A 20,599-nucleotide genomic window follows, 5' to 3' on the forward strand; every position below is an offset into this window, starting at 1 on the left:
GTAGTGCTTTAATGTAGCCAAGAAATCTAGAAGCACCCTAGCGGCAGCAAATATAATTTGCAGCCAGGGTCGTCTAGCAACTCTCTGTTGGCTTGCGAGCTGGAAAATAAAACTCTGGTCAAGCCAATCACATCGTGTATAAAGTCGGTGGGCGGACTTAACAGAGTTGCGACGGTTCCGCGTGAATTCCCTGCTACTTGAAAACAAAGAAGATGGCTGCTGCTGCTGGCGAACAGCGGTCTTTCGAATTGGCTTTTAAGTGATTGTATATGCTCATATAAACGGCAAGTCATGTCATAGCTGGTTTTCGGTCTACCATGGACGGTTACGATTTTATGGCTTATACTCCAGTTATCAATGGAAAAATTGTATTGAAATCTTACAACCAATGTTACTCTACATTATTATTGTATTCTAGCTACACTTTACCAAAGTTTTAATTTTCGGATACATCATATTTTCATTTTGAGCCATACATCATGTCAACCTGTGTTTTTCAGCATGCCAATCTCAATGTCTACCCATCATGCAATGGAAACTTTTGCTTATTGACCTCGCTAGCGCTACCTTGTGCTTAGGGAAGCTGCAGTCAGTCACACGCAATGTGTGCAGCTGCTAAGCGCATGCAATTAGGCAAGTTGAGTTCACAGACAGATTATTAACCAATAATTTGTTGCGACCCACTCAATGCATTTAATTAACTGATTGCTATCGGGATGTAAAGAGGATTCCAGATAATATAGCAAACTATGCTTCAGATGTTGTTCCTATTCAGATATTGATCTTATCCTGCCTTTAAAATATCATGTATGCATCATGTATCATCATCCATGTAGCCATATGTGAATTTACAAGATATTTTCCCTGCAGTGAAATTAAGTTTTTTATTTCTTCACTTCACTGCTGATATCCCCTCCTGTGTGAGTGTGTATTTGTGCAAGACCTGCTCTGGTCTTCTGGTCACTGGGCTGTCACATCTCCAGTCTTGCACCTCTGGTTCCTCCTCACTCAGCAGTCTACAGCAGACCAAAGTGAAGGGCGGAGGTACTTCCCTTAGGAATGCCACTGCTTCTCGACGAGACTTCCCATACAGCTGTACTCCATTCACCTACACATGACACACACATACCACATACATACATTATTGGACTTTCTGGAAGGCCAAAATCAAATAGGCCAAAGACCATATGCTTGATATAAATAGGCAATGCACTTCTTTTGATCACATTCAGCGAGTCAAAGAGACCTTTGCTTGCATTATGTTTGCATTCCGAACATCACTTCTCAACATGCATTTAGTCTTGGGTGAAGATCATGCGGTAACATGAAGTTACACTCCCACTATTTTTTTTTGGTGCTACAAAGCAATTAACCCGTAGAACCCTAAGCTGTTTTTAGGGCATTTTCACTACCTTTATTCATAAGGATTTATTCTGGTCATTGTAAGTGCCACACACACATATTATATATTGTTTTTTTTTTAGCAGAGTCTAGGCTATTCAGATCTGCCATCATTTCATGTATTAGTACTAGCATTGATTTTATTTTGATTTTTAAAGAATTAAAATACAAAAAGCGTATTATAAAAATTCTTATATTTTGACATGTATCTCACCACAGCAAGCTCATAGCTCTACGTGCATTTCATGTGTGTGTAGGGCAGACTGTCCTGAATCTGGCAATATAATTGCCATGTTGGAGGGATACTCTAGGGCTGAGCAATTTACAGAAATATGTGGTGTGTGATTTACGGAAATAAATGCCATTTTTTATTGACCCGAGTTTGCGTGTTAGGCTGCGTGTGGCTATGGTGTAGCCACTCATATAATGATTCTCAACTTATTACTGCATTGCCATGAACAAAGTAAAGGCAAAAAGGTGTTTCTTTGTTGAACAAATTGGGATGCAATGTGAGCCTTGAATTGGATGCCACGCAGGAATTTGCTAGGATCTCAAAACCGGATTATGAACATGCTTTGCCATAGAGAAACACACGATAGCGTTGGATAAACATGCTTTGCCACAAAAACAGACAAAAACGTGGGGTAAGTCCAGCTATATGAAGTTATTATTTTGCTGTCACTTCGTCTGTTTTATAACCCAGAAGGATGTACTTGGTATCAAATGATAGCTCTGTGTCTCCTCCTTCATCTGACATGCGTGGCATATCTATCCAATCACGGGTCCGCGAGTAATTCAAACGAGAGTAATGGGTGTGCAGCATTGGTTTGTGTACATGACGTTATTATTTTGCAGTCATATCGTCTGTTTTTATAAGCCAGAAGGATCGATATACATGGTACCAATGGATAGCTCTGTGTCTCTTCTTTCATCTGATATGCTTGCCATATCTATGCGATCACGGGTTCGCGAGTAATTCAAACGAGAGTAATGGGTGTGCAGGTGAACGCAGAGAAGTATAGACTGTTAATATGATGCAATTTGATTTAATTTCATGATTTTTTCTCTCGCTGCGATGAACGGTTCCGGAGCAATGTAACAGAGAAGAAAGGGTGTGTTTTTTGACACACTTTGTGTCAATCGGGTTCTAAGGGTTAATGAACCAAAGTTTAACAACAATATATCAGTTTATGTGTGCCTACATGTAACATGGTAACACAAAATGGTCTAGTGAAATTACATCTTTATAATGATTTTAAAGCCATAAAGTGCTCAGTAATGGAGTTTCAGAAAATCAACATACCGTTTTTTGCCATAAAAGTCAACATCATCAAACATGTGGTTCTTAAAATCTAACATAAAAAAACTCATATACAGTAGAAGTGTTACTTTATGTACGTATGGTGCAGGTGCCCCAGCCAGTCGCGCCATTTAATTGTAACTTTTGATCATATTGGGCACATAAAAACAAACTTTCACCTGATTTGTAAACTTTAATGCGCATAGCAACCTTGATCTCAATACCAAGAGATCCTAGTCAAGATTATTTTTAGTTAACTAGAAAGTAACCTAGACAAAACCTGTTTTTGGGCAAATAATGCAAGTTTGCAAAGTCTGATGCATCATGAAAACAAAATTCAGAGAAACCTGACAAAATAAAACATGACAAAGAATAGCTACATAGATAATGCAGCCAAACATGGTGGTCTTAATAGCCAATAATTCTATCCGTTCAAAGACAGCAAACCAGAACAGATTACTTCTCTTGTGGGGACATCACAATCACAAGAAGCATGTGTGCTTAAAATAGATGACAGCACATTGTTTTTCACCTCAAGTAGTTCATCCTCTGGCCTTAGTAAGCCATGCTTGGCCACAGGGCCATCAGGATTTACAGTGGAGATGTAGTGATGTCCATCAAATGAGTCCAGCTCTACTCCTAGACGCATGGTATGTATTGGATGCAACTGAGCAGCCACCATACCGGTGAGGAAACAAACAAAGACATATCAATATGTGTCAATGTTCACAAGCTTTGTCTTCCTTAAATATTATATATCTATTATATCTACTACTACTACTACTACTACTACTACTACTAATAATAATAATAATAATAATAATAATAATCTTTCATTAAACAGCACACAAAAAACAAGTTACAAAGTGCTTAATCAAAGTTTAATTTCTAGGAACTGAAATATGACCTATGTTAACCCATGTAAAATTGTTCTACCCGCACATCCACGAAATTTATGAGCAAATGCCTCCCTACCTTGGAGCATTTCTGAAGCTCTGAATCATCCTCAATGAGAGGGTCCATCTGCAAAACCTAAGGTCCAAAGCAGCATCAAAAACAGTATACAGTATTAGCCTTATTACTAACTAAACAATGACATGGTCCTGTAATATTGCCCTTTTCTGCCAAAATCCCACGAAACACTTAAAAAACAACCATAGTTTAATGAAAGTATCTCACCATAACAACATAGTGTGGTCCAAGGGCCTGCTCCCACTTTTCTCTCAGTTCACGCTCAACCAGGCCACTTGGGTCGGCAGCTGACCGCAAGACAGAAAATTGGGTTTAAAATAATTTCAGGACAGGTAAGGGTAAGTTAAGTTTGTTTTAAACGTTTATGTTTGTATTTTGTTACTGTAAGTTACATATTTGATTCTATGATGACAGAGAACATAATATAATAATAATCTAGATTTATAGAGCGATTTTTGTAACAAAGTCACAAAGTGCTTTACATATATAAAATAACTGAACAGAACACAACAGAATTAAATGTCTAAAAACAATGCAAATAAGACCATATCAACATTGGCAAGAATAATGGAAATGTAAAAAAAAAAAAAAAAAAACTACAGGAATTCGAAAGTATACAAGGCAAAACCAAAACAAAACGAAACAAAAATGAAACTTAAATAAACTTTAGAGGCTTTGCCGTACAAGTGAGTTTTAAGGAGAGATTTAAAAGAATCAGCTAACCTTATTTGCTCAGGCAATGCATTCCAGAGCTTTGGGACAAAAAAAGATCTGTCCCCTGTATGAGCAAGCCGCGACTCAGGAATAGTTAATAAACCTTTGCATGCAGACCTTAATGTGTGTGTAGGACTATAGGGCATAGCATATCAGAAATGTAACCAGGGGAAAGGCCATGAGGAGCTTTAAATTCTCCAGCTTATTGGGAGCCAGTGTAGTGATGCTAGAACCGGAGCTATGTACAGTATTCATACCTTTTAGTCTTATTAAGGAGCCTGGCAGCAGAGTTTTGCACTATTTGAAACCTATGTAAGGACTTTTGAGTAAAGGCAGGTGAAAAGACTGTTAATAATAATCCAGGCGTGAGGAGATAAAAGCATGTAAGATGGTTTCTGTGTCTTTAAATGATGAAATAAGTCTTAATATTGGAATATTCCTTAGTGGGTAAAAACAAGATTGCACAAGCTTTGTAATATGGTGTTCAAAATTTAGATTGCTGATGTCAAGATTCTTTGCAACAGGTTTGACTATCCTGTAAGGGACCTAAAAATGACAAAATTTGATTCGCCATGTGCTGGGACCCAATGACAAGGATCTCTCTTTGCAGTCTGCATAGCCTCGACACAAAGTTAGAATTTGTTGAAGGTGTGCGTCGATTTGACGCAGAAACATAAAATAGCCATAACGCTCGTTTTTCTGGTCTACCTAAGAAAACGTTAAATAAGCTACAGTTAATTCAGAACACCACAGCTCGTGTACTTACCAAAACCAAAAAGAGAGCGCACATCTCTCCCGTCTTCATTGGCTGCCTGTCAGCTCTAGAGTTGATTTTAAGATCATTTTACTTGTGTTCAAACCGCTCAATGGGCTAGCACCTGACTAACTATCAGATATGCGGTCATTGTATACTCCACCGAGGCCACTCAGGTCCTCGGAGACTGGTCTCCTAGTCATTCCCGAGGTGAGAACACAAAAATATAGGAAGGCAGCATTTAGTGTCTATGGTCCTTGCCTCTGGAACCGCCTACCACAGAACATGTCAATCTGTTTTTTTCCTTGACCCTGACACTTTAATGCTTGCTCTAGGTGAGGCTGTGGACTCAGGGCTCTGTAAAGTACCCTAAAACACTGGTTCATTGCAGTACGACAATGGCATTGAATGAGATCCGAACTGAAATGAACTGATCGGTTTGATTGATTGATTGATTGATTGAATGTAAGAGAAAAGAAAAGTCATTTGTAGACCTTGCGATTCAGATCTGGTGCAAAACTTAAGTTATTCCTTGGCCCATGCCACACCCCTCCCCCAAATTTCGTGAAAATTGGCCAAGTAGCTTCTGTGTAACCTTGTTTACAGGCAAACCAATAGACAGCTCTGAGAGAAGAAGAGAATAAGGTTGATAAGAGAGAAAGGTGGAGTGGAAGGTGAAGGTGTCCAAAGACCAGCTCACCCTAGACAAAGCCATAATCTACTTTTACTGAAATCTTCATGCAAGGGCTGTCAAACGATAAAAAGAAGAAGAAAAAAAAAAAAAAACGAATTAATCTCATACAGTATTTTGAAATTAATTTTGCAATTATTTGCAATTAAACAGATATATTTCCCCCCTAAAGACTAAAGCTTCTTAAAGGCCATATTAAATACAAAATATATCACCAAATTAAGGAGTAACCACAAAGCGTGTATATTTGTGACACAAGTAAAACACTATTATTTAAATGATAATGACACAGTAATTTTCTTTTAAAATATTAATGTCTTAAGAAATATAACATTTTATATATCATTTAAATGATAATAATGACAAAGTAATTCTGTTGTAGAAAATTAATTTCTTAAGAAATACTGTTAATTTGATGCTGTTTAATTCATTTATAAATGGTGCACTGTCACTTAAAACTCTTTTGCCAGGCTAGTGCTATGCCTATGGCTGTGCACTCTCACAGTTAATGGTCAGTAGTGGGAACTACTGTTACCATCGCAATTTCCTTTTAAAAGTTTCTTATAAAAAAGAGATATCAATTATCAACAATGACAAGCCAGCTGGAACCTGCCGCGCTGTCTCCCTCTTGTGCACGCTCAAATGCATTCACAATGAAATGGAGTAGCATAATGTAGCCGATGTTAGATCTGCTGCAATGGCGATACTATGTATCTCGATGTAACAAGCTGTTTTGACATTGACATTGTAAACGTTCTCTAAGAAGAGTGTAAAGCAGTTTGCAGTAGCCAAAAGAGGAGACCCAAGGAGCAGGACCGGAGCACACAAAGCTTTAAGTGATTTTTAATTAGTGCAAACCGAGGTTTGACCCCCATGCTTCTTCTTCAGAGTCAAACAGTCAATGGCAACGATGTACAGATTTTGAAGAGTCAACATTTACCATCATTCAAGGCATTGGTTACTGGCCTAGGTGGGTGTGGTACACCATCAGTCCTGTGTAAGTACTCAGATGGGCACTTTCAATGCTGCATTTTTTTTGTATCCTTGCCCAGATCTGTGTCTCCACACAACCCTGTCTCGCAGGTCTACGGACAATTGTCTCAACCTTGTGGCTTGGTTTTCACTCTGGCATACGTTCACCATCAACTGTGAGACCTGATATAAAGAGATGTCTGCCTGTCCTAATAATGGCCAATTAATTAATTTAGGCACAGGTGGACTCTAATCAAGTTGTAGAAGCATCTCAAGAACCATTGATAGAAGTAGGATGCACCAGAGCTCAATTGCAAGTGTCATAACAAAGGGTCTGAATACTAATGTAAATGGAATATTTGAGACTTTTATTTTTTATAAATTTACAAAACACACCAAACACCTGATTTTTTGCATTGCATTGACACACATTACAAGCCATAACCACCAACACACTTTACTCTGATTACTGGCCATGTCACAGTTTGATTTTTTGTTTTGTTTTGTTGTTTGGCTGCTGAGCTCTTTGGAATTACTGTAGATGCTTTTTGTCAGAGGGGTTGTTGCCCTAATTTCACAAACCAAACCTTTCCCTGATTGACACTGTCTAACCAGAATTTCAATATAACAGTTAACTAGGTGGCAAAGATCTGAGGCAATTTTCTTCAATTGAATTTACTAGCACTAAGTGAAATTAAGATCAAGACAAGCATATATTGCTTGAGGATAGCTATGGCAGGGTGGAGGTTGAAAGTCTTTTTGCTGCAATCACCTGTATAGATCAGGCATCTAGTTAGAAAAAGTTTTGCAACTGTGTGTACTTGAATTAAGCATTCATCCTTGTGGTACTGCTATGATTCTTACTCACACAGATCTATTAAGGTAAATACCAGTGAAATACACAACTTTTTGTGTCCTGACCCATCTGCCCCATTACAAGGTTACATGAAACATGTCTGTTCATAACACAGGATTTAGTGAGACTATGGGAACTCACCATTGATTGAGGCTTGTGGCTCTGAAGCACTGTTAGTTGACTCCAGTAACTCCGTGACAACAGCCTTCGGTATGTCAGATCTAACTTTGACCTCTGATGATCTCTTCAGTGACACCCGAGAGGACTCTCTATGAACTGCACACACACACGCACACATGCGCACACACACACACACAACCTTATAATTTAAAACAAAACACATCAGACACTCAAAACTGGAGCAATACTCAGGCTGTTAAGTCAAGGATGATTTACAGGTTTAACTACGTAGCCTACTTTGTAGATGCATGAAAATCAAATGACAAAAACAGAATGTCAACAAAAAAGTTTCACTTCTGAAAAAGCCTTGCATGACATAGACCAAAACTGTGCTGCACACAGTGTGATAGTCTTTCTTGATGGAATCTGGGGCAACAAACATACATACTTAACCATCAAAAAATGAAATGGACTTCACTGGAACACTTGATGACAGACATTTAAGTCATTTAAAGAAAATAATAATTTTTTCTACATGCATATTGAATGCCAGTCATGTCTAGTGGTGAGATTAGCATTTGAGACCATTAAAACCAGTATTGGAAATATGAACATTTCACATTTCAAGTTTTACAGTTGACGGGCATGTGTGATTCTATTCATATGTGGCCACTCACCCTTGTCCAGGGATTTTTCAGTGGAATCAGGCTTGGCTGAAGCAATCTTGCGTACAAGCGTGAGGGTGACTGTCTGGCCGGTCTTCTTCATCACCTCCAAAACCTCCTGGTTGGTGAAGCCCTGCAAATTCACTCCATCAAGCTGTGGGGAAAAAAGTGGACATGTGAGGATGGAATACAAACACAAAGCAAAACAGTGACAATAGAAGGTAGGGGTGAAGTCAGTGAAAGAGTAAAGGAGATTTTCATGTGGCATTTCCTCTGGGTATCAAACTCCATAGGTGGATTCTAATTTCTAAGCTTTTGAATGCTAAGTGAAGGCCCAGAAGAACATAGCTTTGGTTACCCAACATCCAGATCACATATACAGTATACATAGTTGATAAACTGATCATAAATTAGTAGTTTATATTAGCCAAGATTAAATAACCCGTATACTGTATAATAACTGACTTAGACCCTAGGCCCCATAAAATTACATGCATGCACACATTTCTTAAAATTTATGACCAGTCATGGACACAACTATGAGCCCTATTTTGATGATCTAAAACGCATGGTCTAAAGCGTATGCTGTAAGTGCATTTAGCGTGTGTCCAGTCCACTTTTGCCAGTTTGAAGGTGGAATAAGAGCGCCAGGCGCATGGTCCAAAATGTAATACTGAAATACAGCATTTCACCTTAGGTTTTTCTTAAGGTGTGAGCATGCACCTGACCACAGCTTGTTTTCTCATCGACACGTCTGTAGGTGTGCCAATCGGCCCACCATTTTTTTCTACTTCGCCACCTACAGACGTTTTACCGGTATGATATTTCGAAACGCCATGTTATTTCCCATAGACATTCGATGCCCGGAAGTTGGATGGATACGGAAGTTACGGAGGCGGGACTTATTCCGGAGAGGTCTATGCGCTAGGCATAAGATAGGGCCCAATATGTTACTCTTGATTCACGATCGCAGTGTAAACCTTCGGTTTTATCATTTATCATACTAGTGCAGTGCCCGTTCAAACATGCTATTCCTGTAGGAAGCCCGTAGCCCAATTACATGCCAGCAGGTAGGCCTGCTTTAAAAATAGGACGATAGGGAAAAACATCATTCCAGCTAAGCATTCAATAATGAATACTGAGTATTACATTATAATATATTATAATACATGTGCAGTGTGCAGAATTTAGGCATGGCAACATGTGACATTTTTTACACATAACACCTAACGGCTGTTTTGAGTTAGGCTATATGTTGACTTAAAAACTTAAAATCTATGGTAGCCTATAAGTGACATCATGCTCTGTTTGCCACTTGTTGTCTGTAGCTGGTGGTCATGCATTCTGAAACGTCCGTAAATTTGGGACCATTATCACTCGTTTTAATTTGGGACCTTGCAGTTGTAACTGTTGTTTCTTTATTCAAAGTCTAAAAAAAGTCCAAAGTAGCCTGGGCTATTCAAAGTGTCAGTTTATTGCACATAATTTTTTACATTGTAACTGCATACCTGACCTGCGTTTGTTGGCGTGTTGCTGCAAAATCCGCGGAATCATTTTATGCGCATTTTCACATTTGGTAGCTTCTTTCTGTTTAGATTTTATTATTTACTGCCTGTCCTTTAACATTACGTGGATGGATGGATAAATCCACTTAAAAGGGTGGAGGAGGGGACGACAGTGGCACGTCCTAAGGTAGCGTATTTGGGGCCATTTAACCTGATTCAAATGGTGACAAAATGAGCCACAAAGTAGGATTTTTTTTAACTGGCACTGTTTTTACGGGGCTGGGTTGTTTGTTTGCGTTTCCTTTAGACGAACGGCCCCGTAATGCGGCATTCTGGGAAGTTTTACGAAGCTGAATGAAGTCCCTGTCTCGGGGTTGGTACTTTAATGCGGCCCCGAAGAACTTTGGATGTAAATGAGGTGTGAACGAGGTATGAGTGGAAGACGACAAGCAGATAAACCAAGCAAGGCAGCAGAGATGGCAAAAGTACTCACTTCCCGTTCTTAAGTAGAAATACAAATCCTTAAAATATAATATTTAAAAATACTCTGGTAAAAGTAGAAGTACTGATTTAACTTATTTACTCAAAAGTAACAAAGTACAGGCTTGGAAATTTACTTAAAGTATAAAAGTAAAAGTAGTCTTGTGAATGACAATCATTTTTTATGCAATGGTACCTGGACCATACAAATGTTACTAGAGTGCAAGAGTGCCAGTCTCTCAGTCTCCCCCCCCCCCAACATTGCACTGCCTACTTCAGAGGGCAGTGTGTTCTTTTGGCATACCATCAAATGCTGGACATCTTTAGAAAGCTAAGATCCTGTAGTTTCTTAGAAAGCACTGGCACGGAGTTACAGAGCCTAGAATATTGTTTTTTCTTTCTGCCGGATAACAAGCTTCTCTGAACTGACCACATTTCAGTCCTGTAGGTCACTTGATATGATTTTAGAAACACAACTGAGCCCTAGCACCAGGTCTTGCGAAGCTGTGTGCAAAAGTAGATCAATATAGAATGAAAAATAAAGTACTTTAGACCATTATTTGACAAGGTATGCTCATGCGTTTTGTAATGCCCTGGAAACTCCCCAAAATGCATACTGACAATAAAAGTATGCATTTCTGAGGTTCAGAAATAGTTTCTGAGGACTATTTGGATTGTATGTCAGGTTCTGATATAGAATGACTAAACAAAATGGAATAATTACACAAAAGTCTCTACTTGTGCATTTTCTTTGTTGGCTTCATGGGTGTGTATAAGATGGAATATATATCTGCACAACTAATATTGGATAAAACAACACAAATATATAATTCCTATGGATTCCTGTGAATACATGTATTTCAAGACCAGGGCCCAGTTCCCCGAAAGCATCTTAAGCCTAAGAGCGTCGTAAAGTCCCTCTTACGAACGTCTTAAGACTTGCCGACTGTTTCCCAAACCATCGTAGCTTAAGAGCGTCGTGAAAACACTCGTAGATCTACGAGTGCTCCAGAGTACTAGAGCACCGGGCTAAGAGCGCCTTAACAGTACTTCTCACTGAGGTCACCAACAGGACATACAGAGGAAATACAACTTAGAATACATAATCCAACTTACGTTTCCATTCTTTATTGTGTTTACCTATGATGAATCAGATTTTAGCGTGCAAAATAGCCTACATTTAACGGTCATAATAATGTGATGAAAAGCGGACAAAAATGCAATCAAGTTATGAAACATTATCTTTGCTAACTGAATTTTATTAGGCCTATGAGGTAAAAAGCAGAGAAAGCAACATGTGGTTTAGTCTGTAGCCTACTGCATAAAAATCTAAGCCTACACATTTCCTCTCTTTCTTACTCGACTTCTTTCCTATCTTCAAACGTGTTCTTAAGTGACACCGCGAAAAATTATTGCATGGTGCAACAATCTAATCTTAAAATAATTACAATTATTTATGTCTCTGTGTGGTATATAACCTACTTGGGATGCTTACATGCAGATGTCAAAGTGTTTCTATTTTCGTATTGATGTGAATTAATGTGTAGATCCGAAGTTTAAATGGTAGGCCTATAGCTGTGACGTGCAGTCACCTGACATCACCGTCAAATCAGAGGATATTTCAGATCTATTAACGTGGACAGCTCCCCTTAAGAGCATCTTAAGAGCAGTGCACGCTGCTCACGCCTTCTGAGCATATTCGGGAAACAGTCGGAAAAACCAAACGAACGATCGTAAGATGAATCGTAGAAAACCCTCGTAAGACCGTGTCTCCGTCGTTATCGGGAAACTGGGCCCAGGAATGTAGTGGTAAAATAAGAGGTGGGTAAACTATAAATTCTGTGATCATGGTAAGGTGGACTGCGCCATGTGTTTTTTTTTTTTAGATTTTTAGAAAAGGCATTCAGAACATGTTTGATGATGGTGAGGTTATTGTCCAATGTTTATAACAATACAAGCGGCATTAAGTGGTTCATAGATTGTTGATGAGTGTACATATTGTTATTGTGGATAATACAGTGTGATTTTTAAATGTTAACAGTTGTAATTGGTGAATAAACTCTTTTGAGAGGTGGATAAACTCTAATAAGAGGTGGATAAACTCTAATAAGAGATGGATAAACTGTGTTTACTTGCGTTTAGCCTCCACTACATCCTTGTTCAATACCCCTATTATGCTCCATCTACTGATTGCTAAGGATATAGGCTACACTGCAGCTAGAAGTTAGGGAAGCACCAAAGGCGAGGAGAGGAGGAGGGCATTTCTGACTAAATTTAATTGAGACATACTACAACGTGCTAACGTTAACGTTACTACCATCAAGCTGCAATGATTTGCTGCGAATGAATGCCGCCCAAATCTGTCGAGTCATCTTGAAGTGGTGTGTCAAGTGCAACGTAGGCTATATTCCCATCTGCTGACGCGAAAAATAATAACGGTAACTCCACTGAAATTATTTGAAACTAAAGTAACAAGTCAGTTTTGTAAAATGTAAGGAGTAGAAAGTACCGATATTCGGGTTAAAATGTAAGGAGTAAAAGTAAAAAGTTGCCTCAAAAATAAATAGTAAAGTAAAGTAAAAATATCTGAAAATCTACTTAAGTACAGTAACGAAGTATTTGTACTGTGGCTGTTGCTGTAGGTTGCAGTGCAGTCATGCGTCAGCAGGGTGAAGAGCAGCGGACTGAGCACGCAGCCTTGAGGGGCCCCCGTGCTCAGTGTGATGCTGCTTGAGATATTATTGCCAACACGTACTACTTGAGGCCTCTGACAGAGGAAGTCCAGTAGCCAGTTGCAGAGGTAGGTACTGAGTCCCAGTTTGTCAAGTTTGCAGATGAGTTGTTGTGGTATTGTGGTGTTGAATGCAGAACTGAAGTCTATAAACAGCAATCTCACATGAGTCTCTTTTTTCCAGGTGGGTGAGGGCTGGGTGGAGGGCAGAGCAGATTGCATCCTCTGTGGACCGTTTGGCTCGGTCTGGAAGGGGTCCAGGGTGGGGGGAGAATGGATTTGATGTATGACATGACAAGCCGCTCAAAGCACTTCATGATGATGGGTGTCAGTGCCACGGGGCGGTAGTCATTGAAGCAGGATGGAGCAGTTTTCTTCGGCACAGGTATGATGGTGGCAGCTTTGAAACATAATGGGACGATGGCTTGCTTCAGGGAAGTGTTAAAGATGTCTGTGAAGACATCCTTAAGCTCCTCAGCGCAGTCCTTCAGCGCACAACCTGGGATGTTGTCTGGGCCTGCTGCCTTTCGGGTGTTGATAGCAGCAAGTGTCCTCTTCACGCTGTCGGCAGAGAGGCACAGGGGCTGCTCGTGTGGAGGGGGAGGGGTCTTCTGTGGGCAAGTGCTGTTTTGTGCTTCAAAGCGAGCAAAGAAGCTAACTAACAGTTAGATAGTTAACAGTTGTAAGTGTTAACCACCTAAGGTCTTATAAGCGTATTAGTTATCCACCTCTTTGTCTTATACACCATTAACAAGCATTAACTAGCTGCTTGTTAACACTTACAACTGTTAACAAATATGCTTGTAAATAACTTAAAAGGCTGCTTATTACCACTTACAAGCTGCATGTTAACAGTTAGTTAATGTTATTAAAAGGATAACAACAGTTAACTAACTGTTAGTAATGAATTGTTAACTGCTTATTATGCACTGTTAATACCTAATAAGCACATGTTATTCTAAAGCGTTACCGACTGGTGTAACGATGACTCAAAAACTGGTCTCTGGTAGCCTATAAGTGACATCATGCTCTATCTGCCTCTCGTTGTCTGTAGCTGATCATGCTGTCGCCGCTAGCCACTCCCCCTCCCACACAGCACTGTAAGCTACCAGTGAGGATAGAAGCAGGGCCCAAGTTAAGCGAGTGCAAGATGTGTTAACATGTCTGACCTCAACAATAAAGACCCCCTGTATGCGGTTTGCTTGTATAAAATGATTTTGCAATAACACGCCAACACACACAGGTATGCAGTGGCTCTTCAAAAAGACGTAAAAAATGATGTGCAATAAACGGACACTTCGAATAGCCCAGGCTACTTTGGACTGTCTTTAGACTTTGAATAAGCAAATGACAATTCCAACTGCAAGGTCCTAAATTGAAACGAGCGATATTGAAATGAGCGACAAACGAGTTACTAGGAGTGCTGCTTGGGTGTTGAGATGTGTATTCCTCTGGTGCTCTTCAGCTTGGAGATCCAAAATGTTTCCAACCTAAACAGTAATCCTGAGGCACTCAAAAGGAATATAAATTAAAAAGCCTTTATTTTAAATTTGGCTATCCATTAAAAAACATGCCAACATGTTTCGGCCTCTGTGGCCTTCTTCAGGGCAAATTCAAAATGGCAGTCCGTAGGCTGCATGCTCTATAGTATGTCTGCAGGTGGTCACATGACCTAGAAGCACAGGTGTTCATCTGCACAGGTGTTACCTGGCAGAGTGCAATTACAAGTTACTTTAGTAAAGACAAAAATCACATTTACAATATTTACCAATTTCCACATCAAGATACAGTTTAAAATATCAATATAAATGAACACGTATAGTAACAGGTTACATTATATAAAACAAGTTACACATAACGGGTTACATTAATGAAAAAATATTTCATTTCATTTCATGTTACAGATACAGGTTACATTGTGGAAAAGATTTCATTTCATGTTACAGATACAGGTTACTTTGTGAGAAAGATTTCATTTCATGATCTAATAAATATGTGCAGTTTCAGATGTTAAATGATTTTGCACTTTCAACATTTCACTACTGTCCACATTGTCCACATCAAGATACACTTTAAATTTTCAATATAGATACACATACATAGCAAAACATTGACATGTGTATAGTCAGTTACAAAAAAGGAAATATCCAATTCTAAGTTTAGACCAGGGTATTGGTTAGCTTTTAAAGTATAAATCCAAAAGGATTCTCTTTGCAAAAGTTTTTTTAGTCTATCCCCCCCTCTTGGTGATATTTTAACATGTTCTATCCCAAAGATTTTTAGAGGATACAAGGAAGTTTATTGTCACATGCATATAGTTACTGGAAGTAAGAAATGCAGTAAAATGATGTCTGGTGTCAGCCTATTTGTGCATTTATGGGGGTAAAAAGTGCCAAAAGGATTCTCTTTGCAAAAGTTTTTTTAGTCTATCCCCCCCCCCTCTTGGTGATATTTTAACATGTTCTAGACCTTAGATACAGCCTACAGTAGAGTTAAAGAAATCAACAGCTGTTGGTTCAGAAACAGAGGCGACAACAAGAGCCAAACCAAGTCTATTTTGTTACACAGTATAGTAGTCAAGCCAATAAAATAAAGCAAATAATCAAGAAGAATTGGGACATAATAAAAAGTGATACTTTCTTGAGAGATGCACTGCCGGAGGTACCCACTATCGCCTTTAAACGAGCCCCTACTCTAAAAGATAGTCTTGTGAAAAGCTATATGCCTCCTATAGAGAACAACACCTGGCCAGGCAAAAAAAGAGGTAACTATAAGTGTGGAAACTGTAATCACTGTAACAATATGGTCAGAACCAGTATTTTTACAGATGTGATATCAAATCGTGAATACAGTATACACTCATTTATTAACTGTAATGCCTCATTTGTTGTCTATAGACTTGAATGTCCCTGTGGCTGTTTTTATATTGGAAGAACCAAGCGTAAGCTAAAAGAGAGATTAGCAGAGCACAAATATGCTATAAGAACAAGCAACCAACAATACCCTATGGCTCTACATTACAAAGAGGCGAACCATGGAAGCAGTGATACTCCTTTCACCTTTCTGTGTCTCTGAGGTCGATGTGAGCAATGCCTTTAGGATGGTTAATTGTAGAAAAGCTGCTGGACCGGATGGAATTTCTAACAGGGTTTTGAAATCCTGCGCTGCTCAGTTAGCTCCTGTGTTCACTTATATCTTTAACACATCATTGGCTCAAGAGACAGTTCCTACTTGCCTCAAGCAGTCTGTTATTGTTCCAGTACCGAAAAACAAAAGTCCTTCATGTCTGAATGACTACCGCCCGACATCTGACTCATTAACCATCAGCACTGGTGCTCCCCAAGGCTGTGTTTTGAGTCCACTGCTGTACAACATCTACACACATGACTGCAAAGCCAACAGTAGTCATACCTCCATCATCAAGTTTGCAGATGACACAGTGATCTTGGGCCTGATTAGTAACAATGAACAGCTCTACTTGGATCAGGTTGATGAGGTGGCACAGTGGTGTCAATCTAACAGCTTGACACTGAATATCAATAAAACCAAGGAAATGGTAGTGGATTACAGAAGGGAGCAGCAGAACTACAGTTACACCCCACTAATGATCAGCGGGCAACCTGTAGAGAGTCACAAGTTTTAAATGCCTTGGTGTCCACATTACTGAAGACTTAACATGGACTGTTAACACTCAATATGTTCTGAAGAAGTCCAGACAAAGACTCTACTTCCTTCGTCAGCTAAGGAAATTCAAAGTTTCTACATCCATCATGAAGGCCTTCTACACTTCAGCAGTTGAGAGTGTTCTAACTGGTAGCATCATCACCTGGTATGGGAACTCCACAGTTAGAGATTGTAGTACTCTGCAGAGAGTAGTGCGCTCAGCTGAACGTACTATAAGAACTCAACTCCCTGCTCTACAAGATATCTATTCCAGAAGAGTACTCCAAAGATACCAAAAGATTCTGAAGGACTTTTCTCATCCTAACAATGGATTATTCCTACTCCTGAAATCAAGAAGACGCTTATGTAGTCACAAAGCCAGAACTGAGGGACTCAGGAGAAGTTTTTATCCCCAGGCCATCCGAACTCTGAACTCACACTATACTGACTTTGCACACATTCACTCCTCAGCACTCTCAAACATTTCCTAACTCTGAATTCACACTATACTGAATTTGCACTCATTCACTCCTCAGCACTCATACCCCCACACACACCCCTACATGACTTTTAGCACTTTTACATCCCTCTCCCTCTGCTACAGACCTTTTATTTGTTTTCTTATTTCATCACACACACACACACACATCTGACTTTCTCCAACTTTTGCACATCTCCATAGAACTTTTTATTTATTATTTTTGATTTCTCCTCCATCTATCTACCCATGTCCTTGATTGCCTAGCCTTTCTGCCCACCCACCCCCCACCCCACCCTCATCCCCAACACACACACACACAAAACACACACACTTACATCATCACTGTCATCACCTCACATACATACAGCACACTGCTTGCTACAGTAAGCCTCCTCTACATACTTTGTCTTCAGGATCTTCTCCAACACACATCCTCTACATACTTACAGCACACTGCCCCCACCTACCCACACACACACACACACTACACACACACAGTCACTGCTCCCTCCCTCCCGCCTCTTCACTGTCATCACTGTGATACATCATACATACAGTACTCTGCTTGCAAAATAGTAAGTCCCTTCATCATACTTGCAGTACACTGCCCCCATACACAGCACATTGTCTCATGAGGAAGCTTCTCCAACACACATATTGCACATGCCCTCTCCCCACATACACAGCACACTATCCCATCTCCCCGGTCATCCCCCCCAACACACACACCAAGACCCCTGGCAGTTGGGTTAGCCCCTTGAGCCGTGGATCTGCCCAAGGTTTCTTCCTTGGTAAGGGAGTTTTTCCTTGCCCCTGTGGCTCTTGGGTGCTCCTTGTTGGTGCCCCCCCCCCCAATCCCAATCCTCCCCCACCTTTCTTATGCAGCCCTTGCCACTTAATCTACTAAACCCCTCTTCTGCACTTTTTACCCCCATTAATGCACAAATAGGCTGACACTAGACATAATTTCACTGCATTTCTTACTTCCAGTAACTATATGCATGTGACAATAAACTTCCTTGTATCCTCTAAAAATCTTTGGGATAGAACATGTTAAAATATCACCAAGAGGGGGGGATAGACTAAAAACTTTTGCAAAGAGAATCCTTTGGATTTATACTTTAAAAGCTAACCAATACCCTGGTCTAAACTTAGAATTGGATATTTCCTTTTTTGTAACTGACTATACACATGTCAATGTTTTGCTATGTATGTGTATCTATATTGAAAATTTAAAGTGTATCTTGATGTGGACAATGTGGACAGTAGTGAAATGTTGAAAGTGCAAAATCATTTAACCCTTTGCAGACTGTGCCGAACATTCCATTTTTTCATACTCGATGGCCTTATGGCACAAAAAGGCTTATTGTATGATTATGCTACATGACAAAGATACAATATACCCACCACTCTAATCAGGAGAAATAGCCCTTTCAAATGGTATAAAATATAATTAATAAGTTTGAGGAGAACATCCATAATTTTTAAAAAATATCTTTAAAATTCAACCCCCAAAAACACGAAAATATCAGTTTGTCAAGATAAATCTAATTTTTCTCCCAATTTCTATTGTAGATAGAGAAAAACATAGAGTGTATGGGAGATTCACAATTTTGTCCTCTACTCAGTGATAAAAACAGAATCAATGTGTCACCTTTTGTTCAAAAGTTATGATAAATTTATTAGACCTTTGCAGACGGCACCTAAACATTCCGTTTTTTTTCATACTTGATGCCCTTTGTGAGACAAAAAGGCTTTATTGTGTGGCCATGCTACATGACAGAGATAAGATATACCCACCATTGTAATCAGGAGAACTAGCCCTTTAAAATGGTACATATCATAGTTAATAAGTTTGAGGGTAACACACATTGTTTTTAAACAAAACCTTCAAAATTCAATTTCAAAAAACATGAAAATATCAATTTCTCAAGATGAATCTTTCTTTTCACCTGATGTCTGTTGTAGATATAGTGTGCAAAGGATAGCCAGTGTTGTGTTCTCCTCAGTGAAAAAAAACAGAATCAATTCATCACCTTTGGTTCAGAAGTTATGATTAATTTACTCATAACAGTAACAAGTAGAATTTTTAAAGAGTAGAATGTTTTCATTTCCCGGTTTGGCATCTGACCTAAAAATACAGATATAATGGTCATGTAAAAAAATAAGCTGTTTTACCATCAAAACAAGCTCAATATGGGATGTCTTACTGTACTCTGAAGAGGCTAAATCAATTGTGGGGAGGACAGATAAAGGCTGAAAGACAGACTAGCTGATTGTAACTGCTTCTCCGTGTGCTTCATTCTACTATGAAAACAAGAATATAGAGACACTGGCACATGTGTTAGGTTTACTTAAAGGGGAAATAAATCATTTTATTTAGAAAAGTCTTAAACAATGTGATTAAATAACCAGGAACAACAACTTCAGGTAAATAACATAAACATATGTTTACAAACATGCAGTAACTATTAGAACTACAAGAATGACAAGACAACAGTATAACAAAGATCAACAAATCTTACATGGTGAACAAAACATCAATTCATACTAACATTCACACACATATATATATATAAACAATTAAAACGTTAGAAGAAATTCAATACATTTAACAACCATACAGCATATAATTTGATACAATATATAATTATCCATATCATTTGCCCCACACATAAGGTGATACACTAACGCCACATTCACACCAGATCCGTGGTGTGTGCATTGTCACAGCTGTGGCATGGTTGTGTGTGTGTGTGTGTGTGTGTGTGTGTTGTGTGTGTGTGTGTGTGTGCATGCGTGTGTGTGTGTGTGTCCATCTAAGCCTAGCAGACGATGGGGTGTAAATGCTATTGGAGTTGGTGTCTCTATCTGTGTTGGAAGGATAGGCAAAGTGTATGCTTTCTACCTGACATGGGACTTGACCAAACTCAAAATAAAGAAATTGTCAGATAAGAAATATAGAAATTGAATTATAAATCTAACCAAACTATTATCACTATAATCCCTCTCATTATTGTTATAAGCAACACTCTTATCACAACCAGAAATGTGCTTGCTTCAGATGGACGACACACACACACAAACATGCTTACCCAGCTGAGGATGATGGAAGATTATCTCCTCCTGTAGCACATCATTGTCTTCTTCTTCATCCAGAAGCTACCCATCCATGTCCCATGTCCATGCCATCGTGGTCCTTGGGGTCATATTTGCCATCAGCAGTCGGGCTGCTTTCACCCCAGTTGCATGTACTTCTCTCCCTCCATCTAAAATAACAAATCACAGGTCTGA

General features: G+C 39.2%; 1 protein-coding gene across 4 annotated transcripts in view; it reads right to left on the reverse strand.

Annotated features, from left to right (window-relative positions):
- The window catches only part of patj (PATJ crumbs cell polarity complex component), an 84,871-nt gene that overhangs the window by 40,355 nt on the left and 23,917 nt on the right, over positions 1–20,599 (reverse strand). For all 4 annotated transcript variants that reach the window (XM_048253135.1, XM_048253132.1, XM_048253134.1 and 1 more), the window contains 6 exons: positions 8,458–8,599; positions 7,802–7,936; positions 3,881–3,960; positions 3,677–3,733; positions 3,234–3,368; positions 944–1,108 (listed from right to left, as the gene is read on the reverse strand). In XM_048253135.1, coding sequence (XP_048109092.1) covers positions 944–1,108; positions 3,234–3,368; positions 3,677–3,733; positions 3,881–3,960; positions 7,802–7,936; positions 8,458–8,599 — 714 coding nt within the window. The remainder of the gene's footprint in view (positions 1–943; positions 1,109–3,233; positions 3,369–3,676; positions 3,734–3,880; positions 3,961–7,801; positions 7,937–8,457; positions 8,600–20,599) is intronic.

Source organism: Alosa alosa, chromosome 9, assembly GCF_017589495.1.
Source record: "Alosa alosa isolate M-15738 ecotype Scorff River chromosome 9, AALO_Geno_1.1, whole genome shotgun sequence".
Lineage (NCBI taxonomy): Eukaryota > Metazoa > Chordata > Actinopteri > Clupeiformes > Clupeidae > Alosa > Alosa alosa.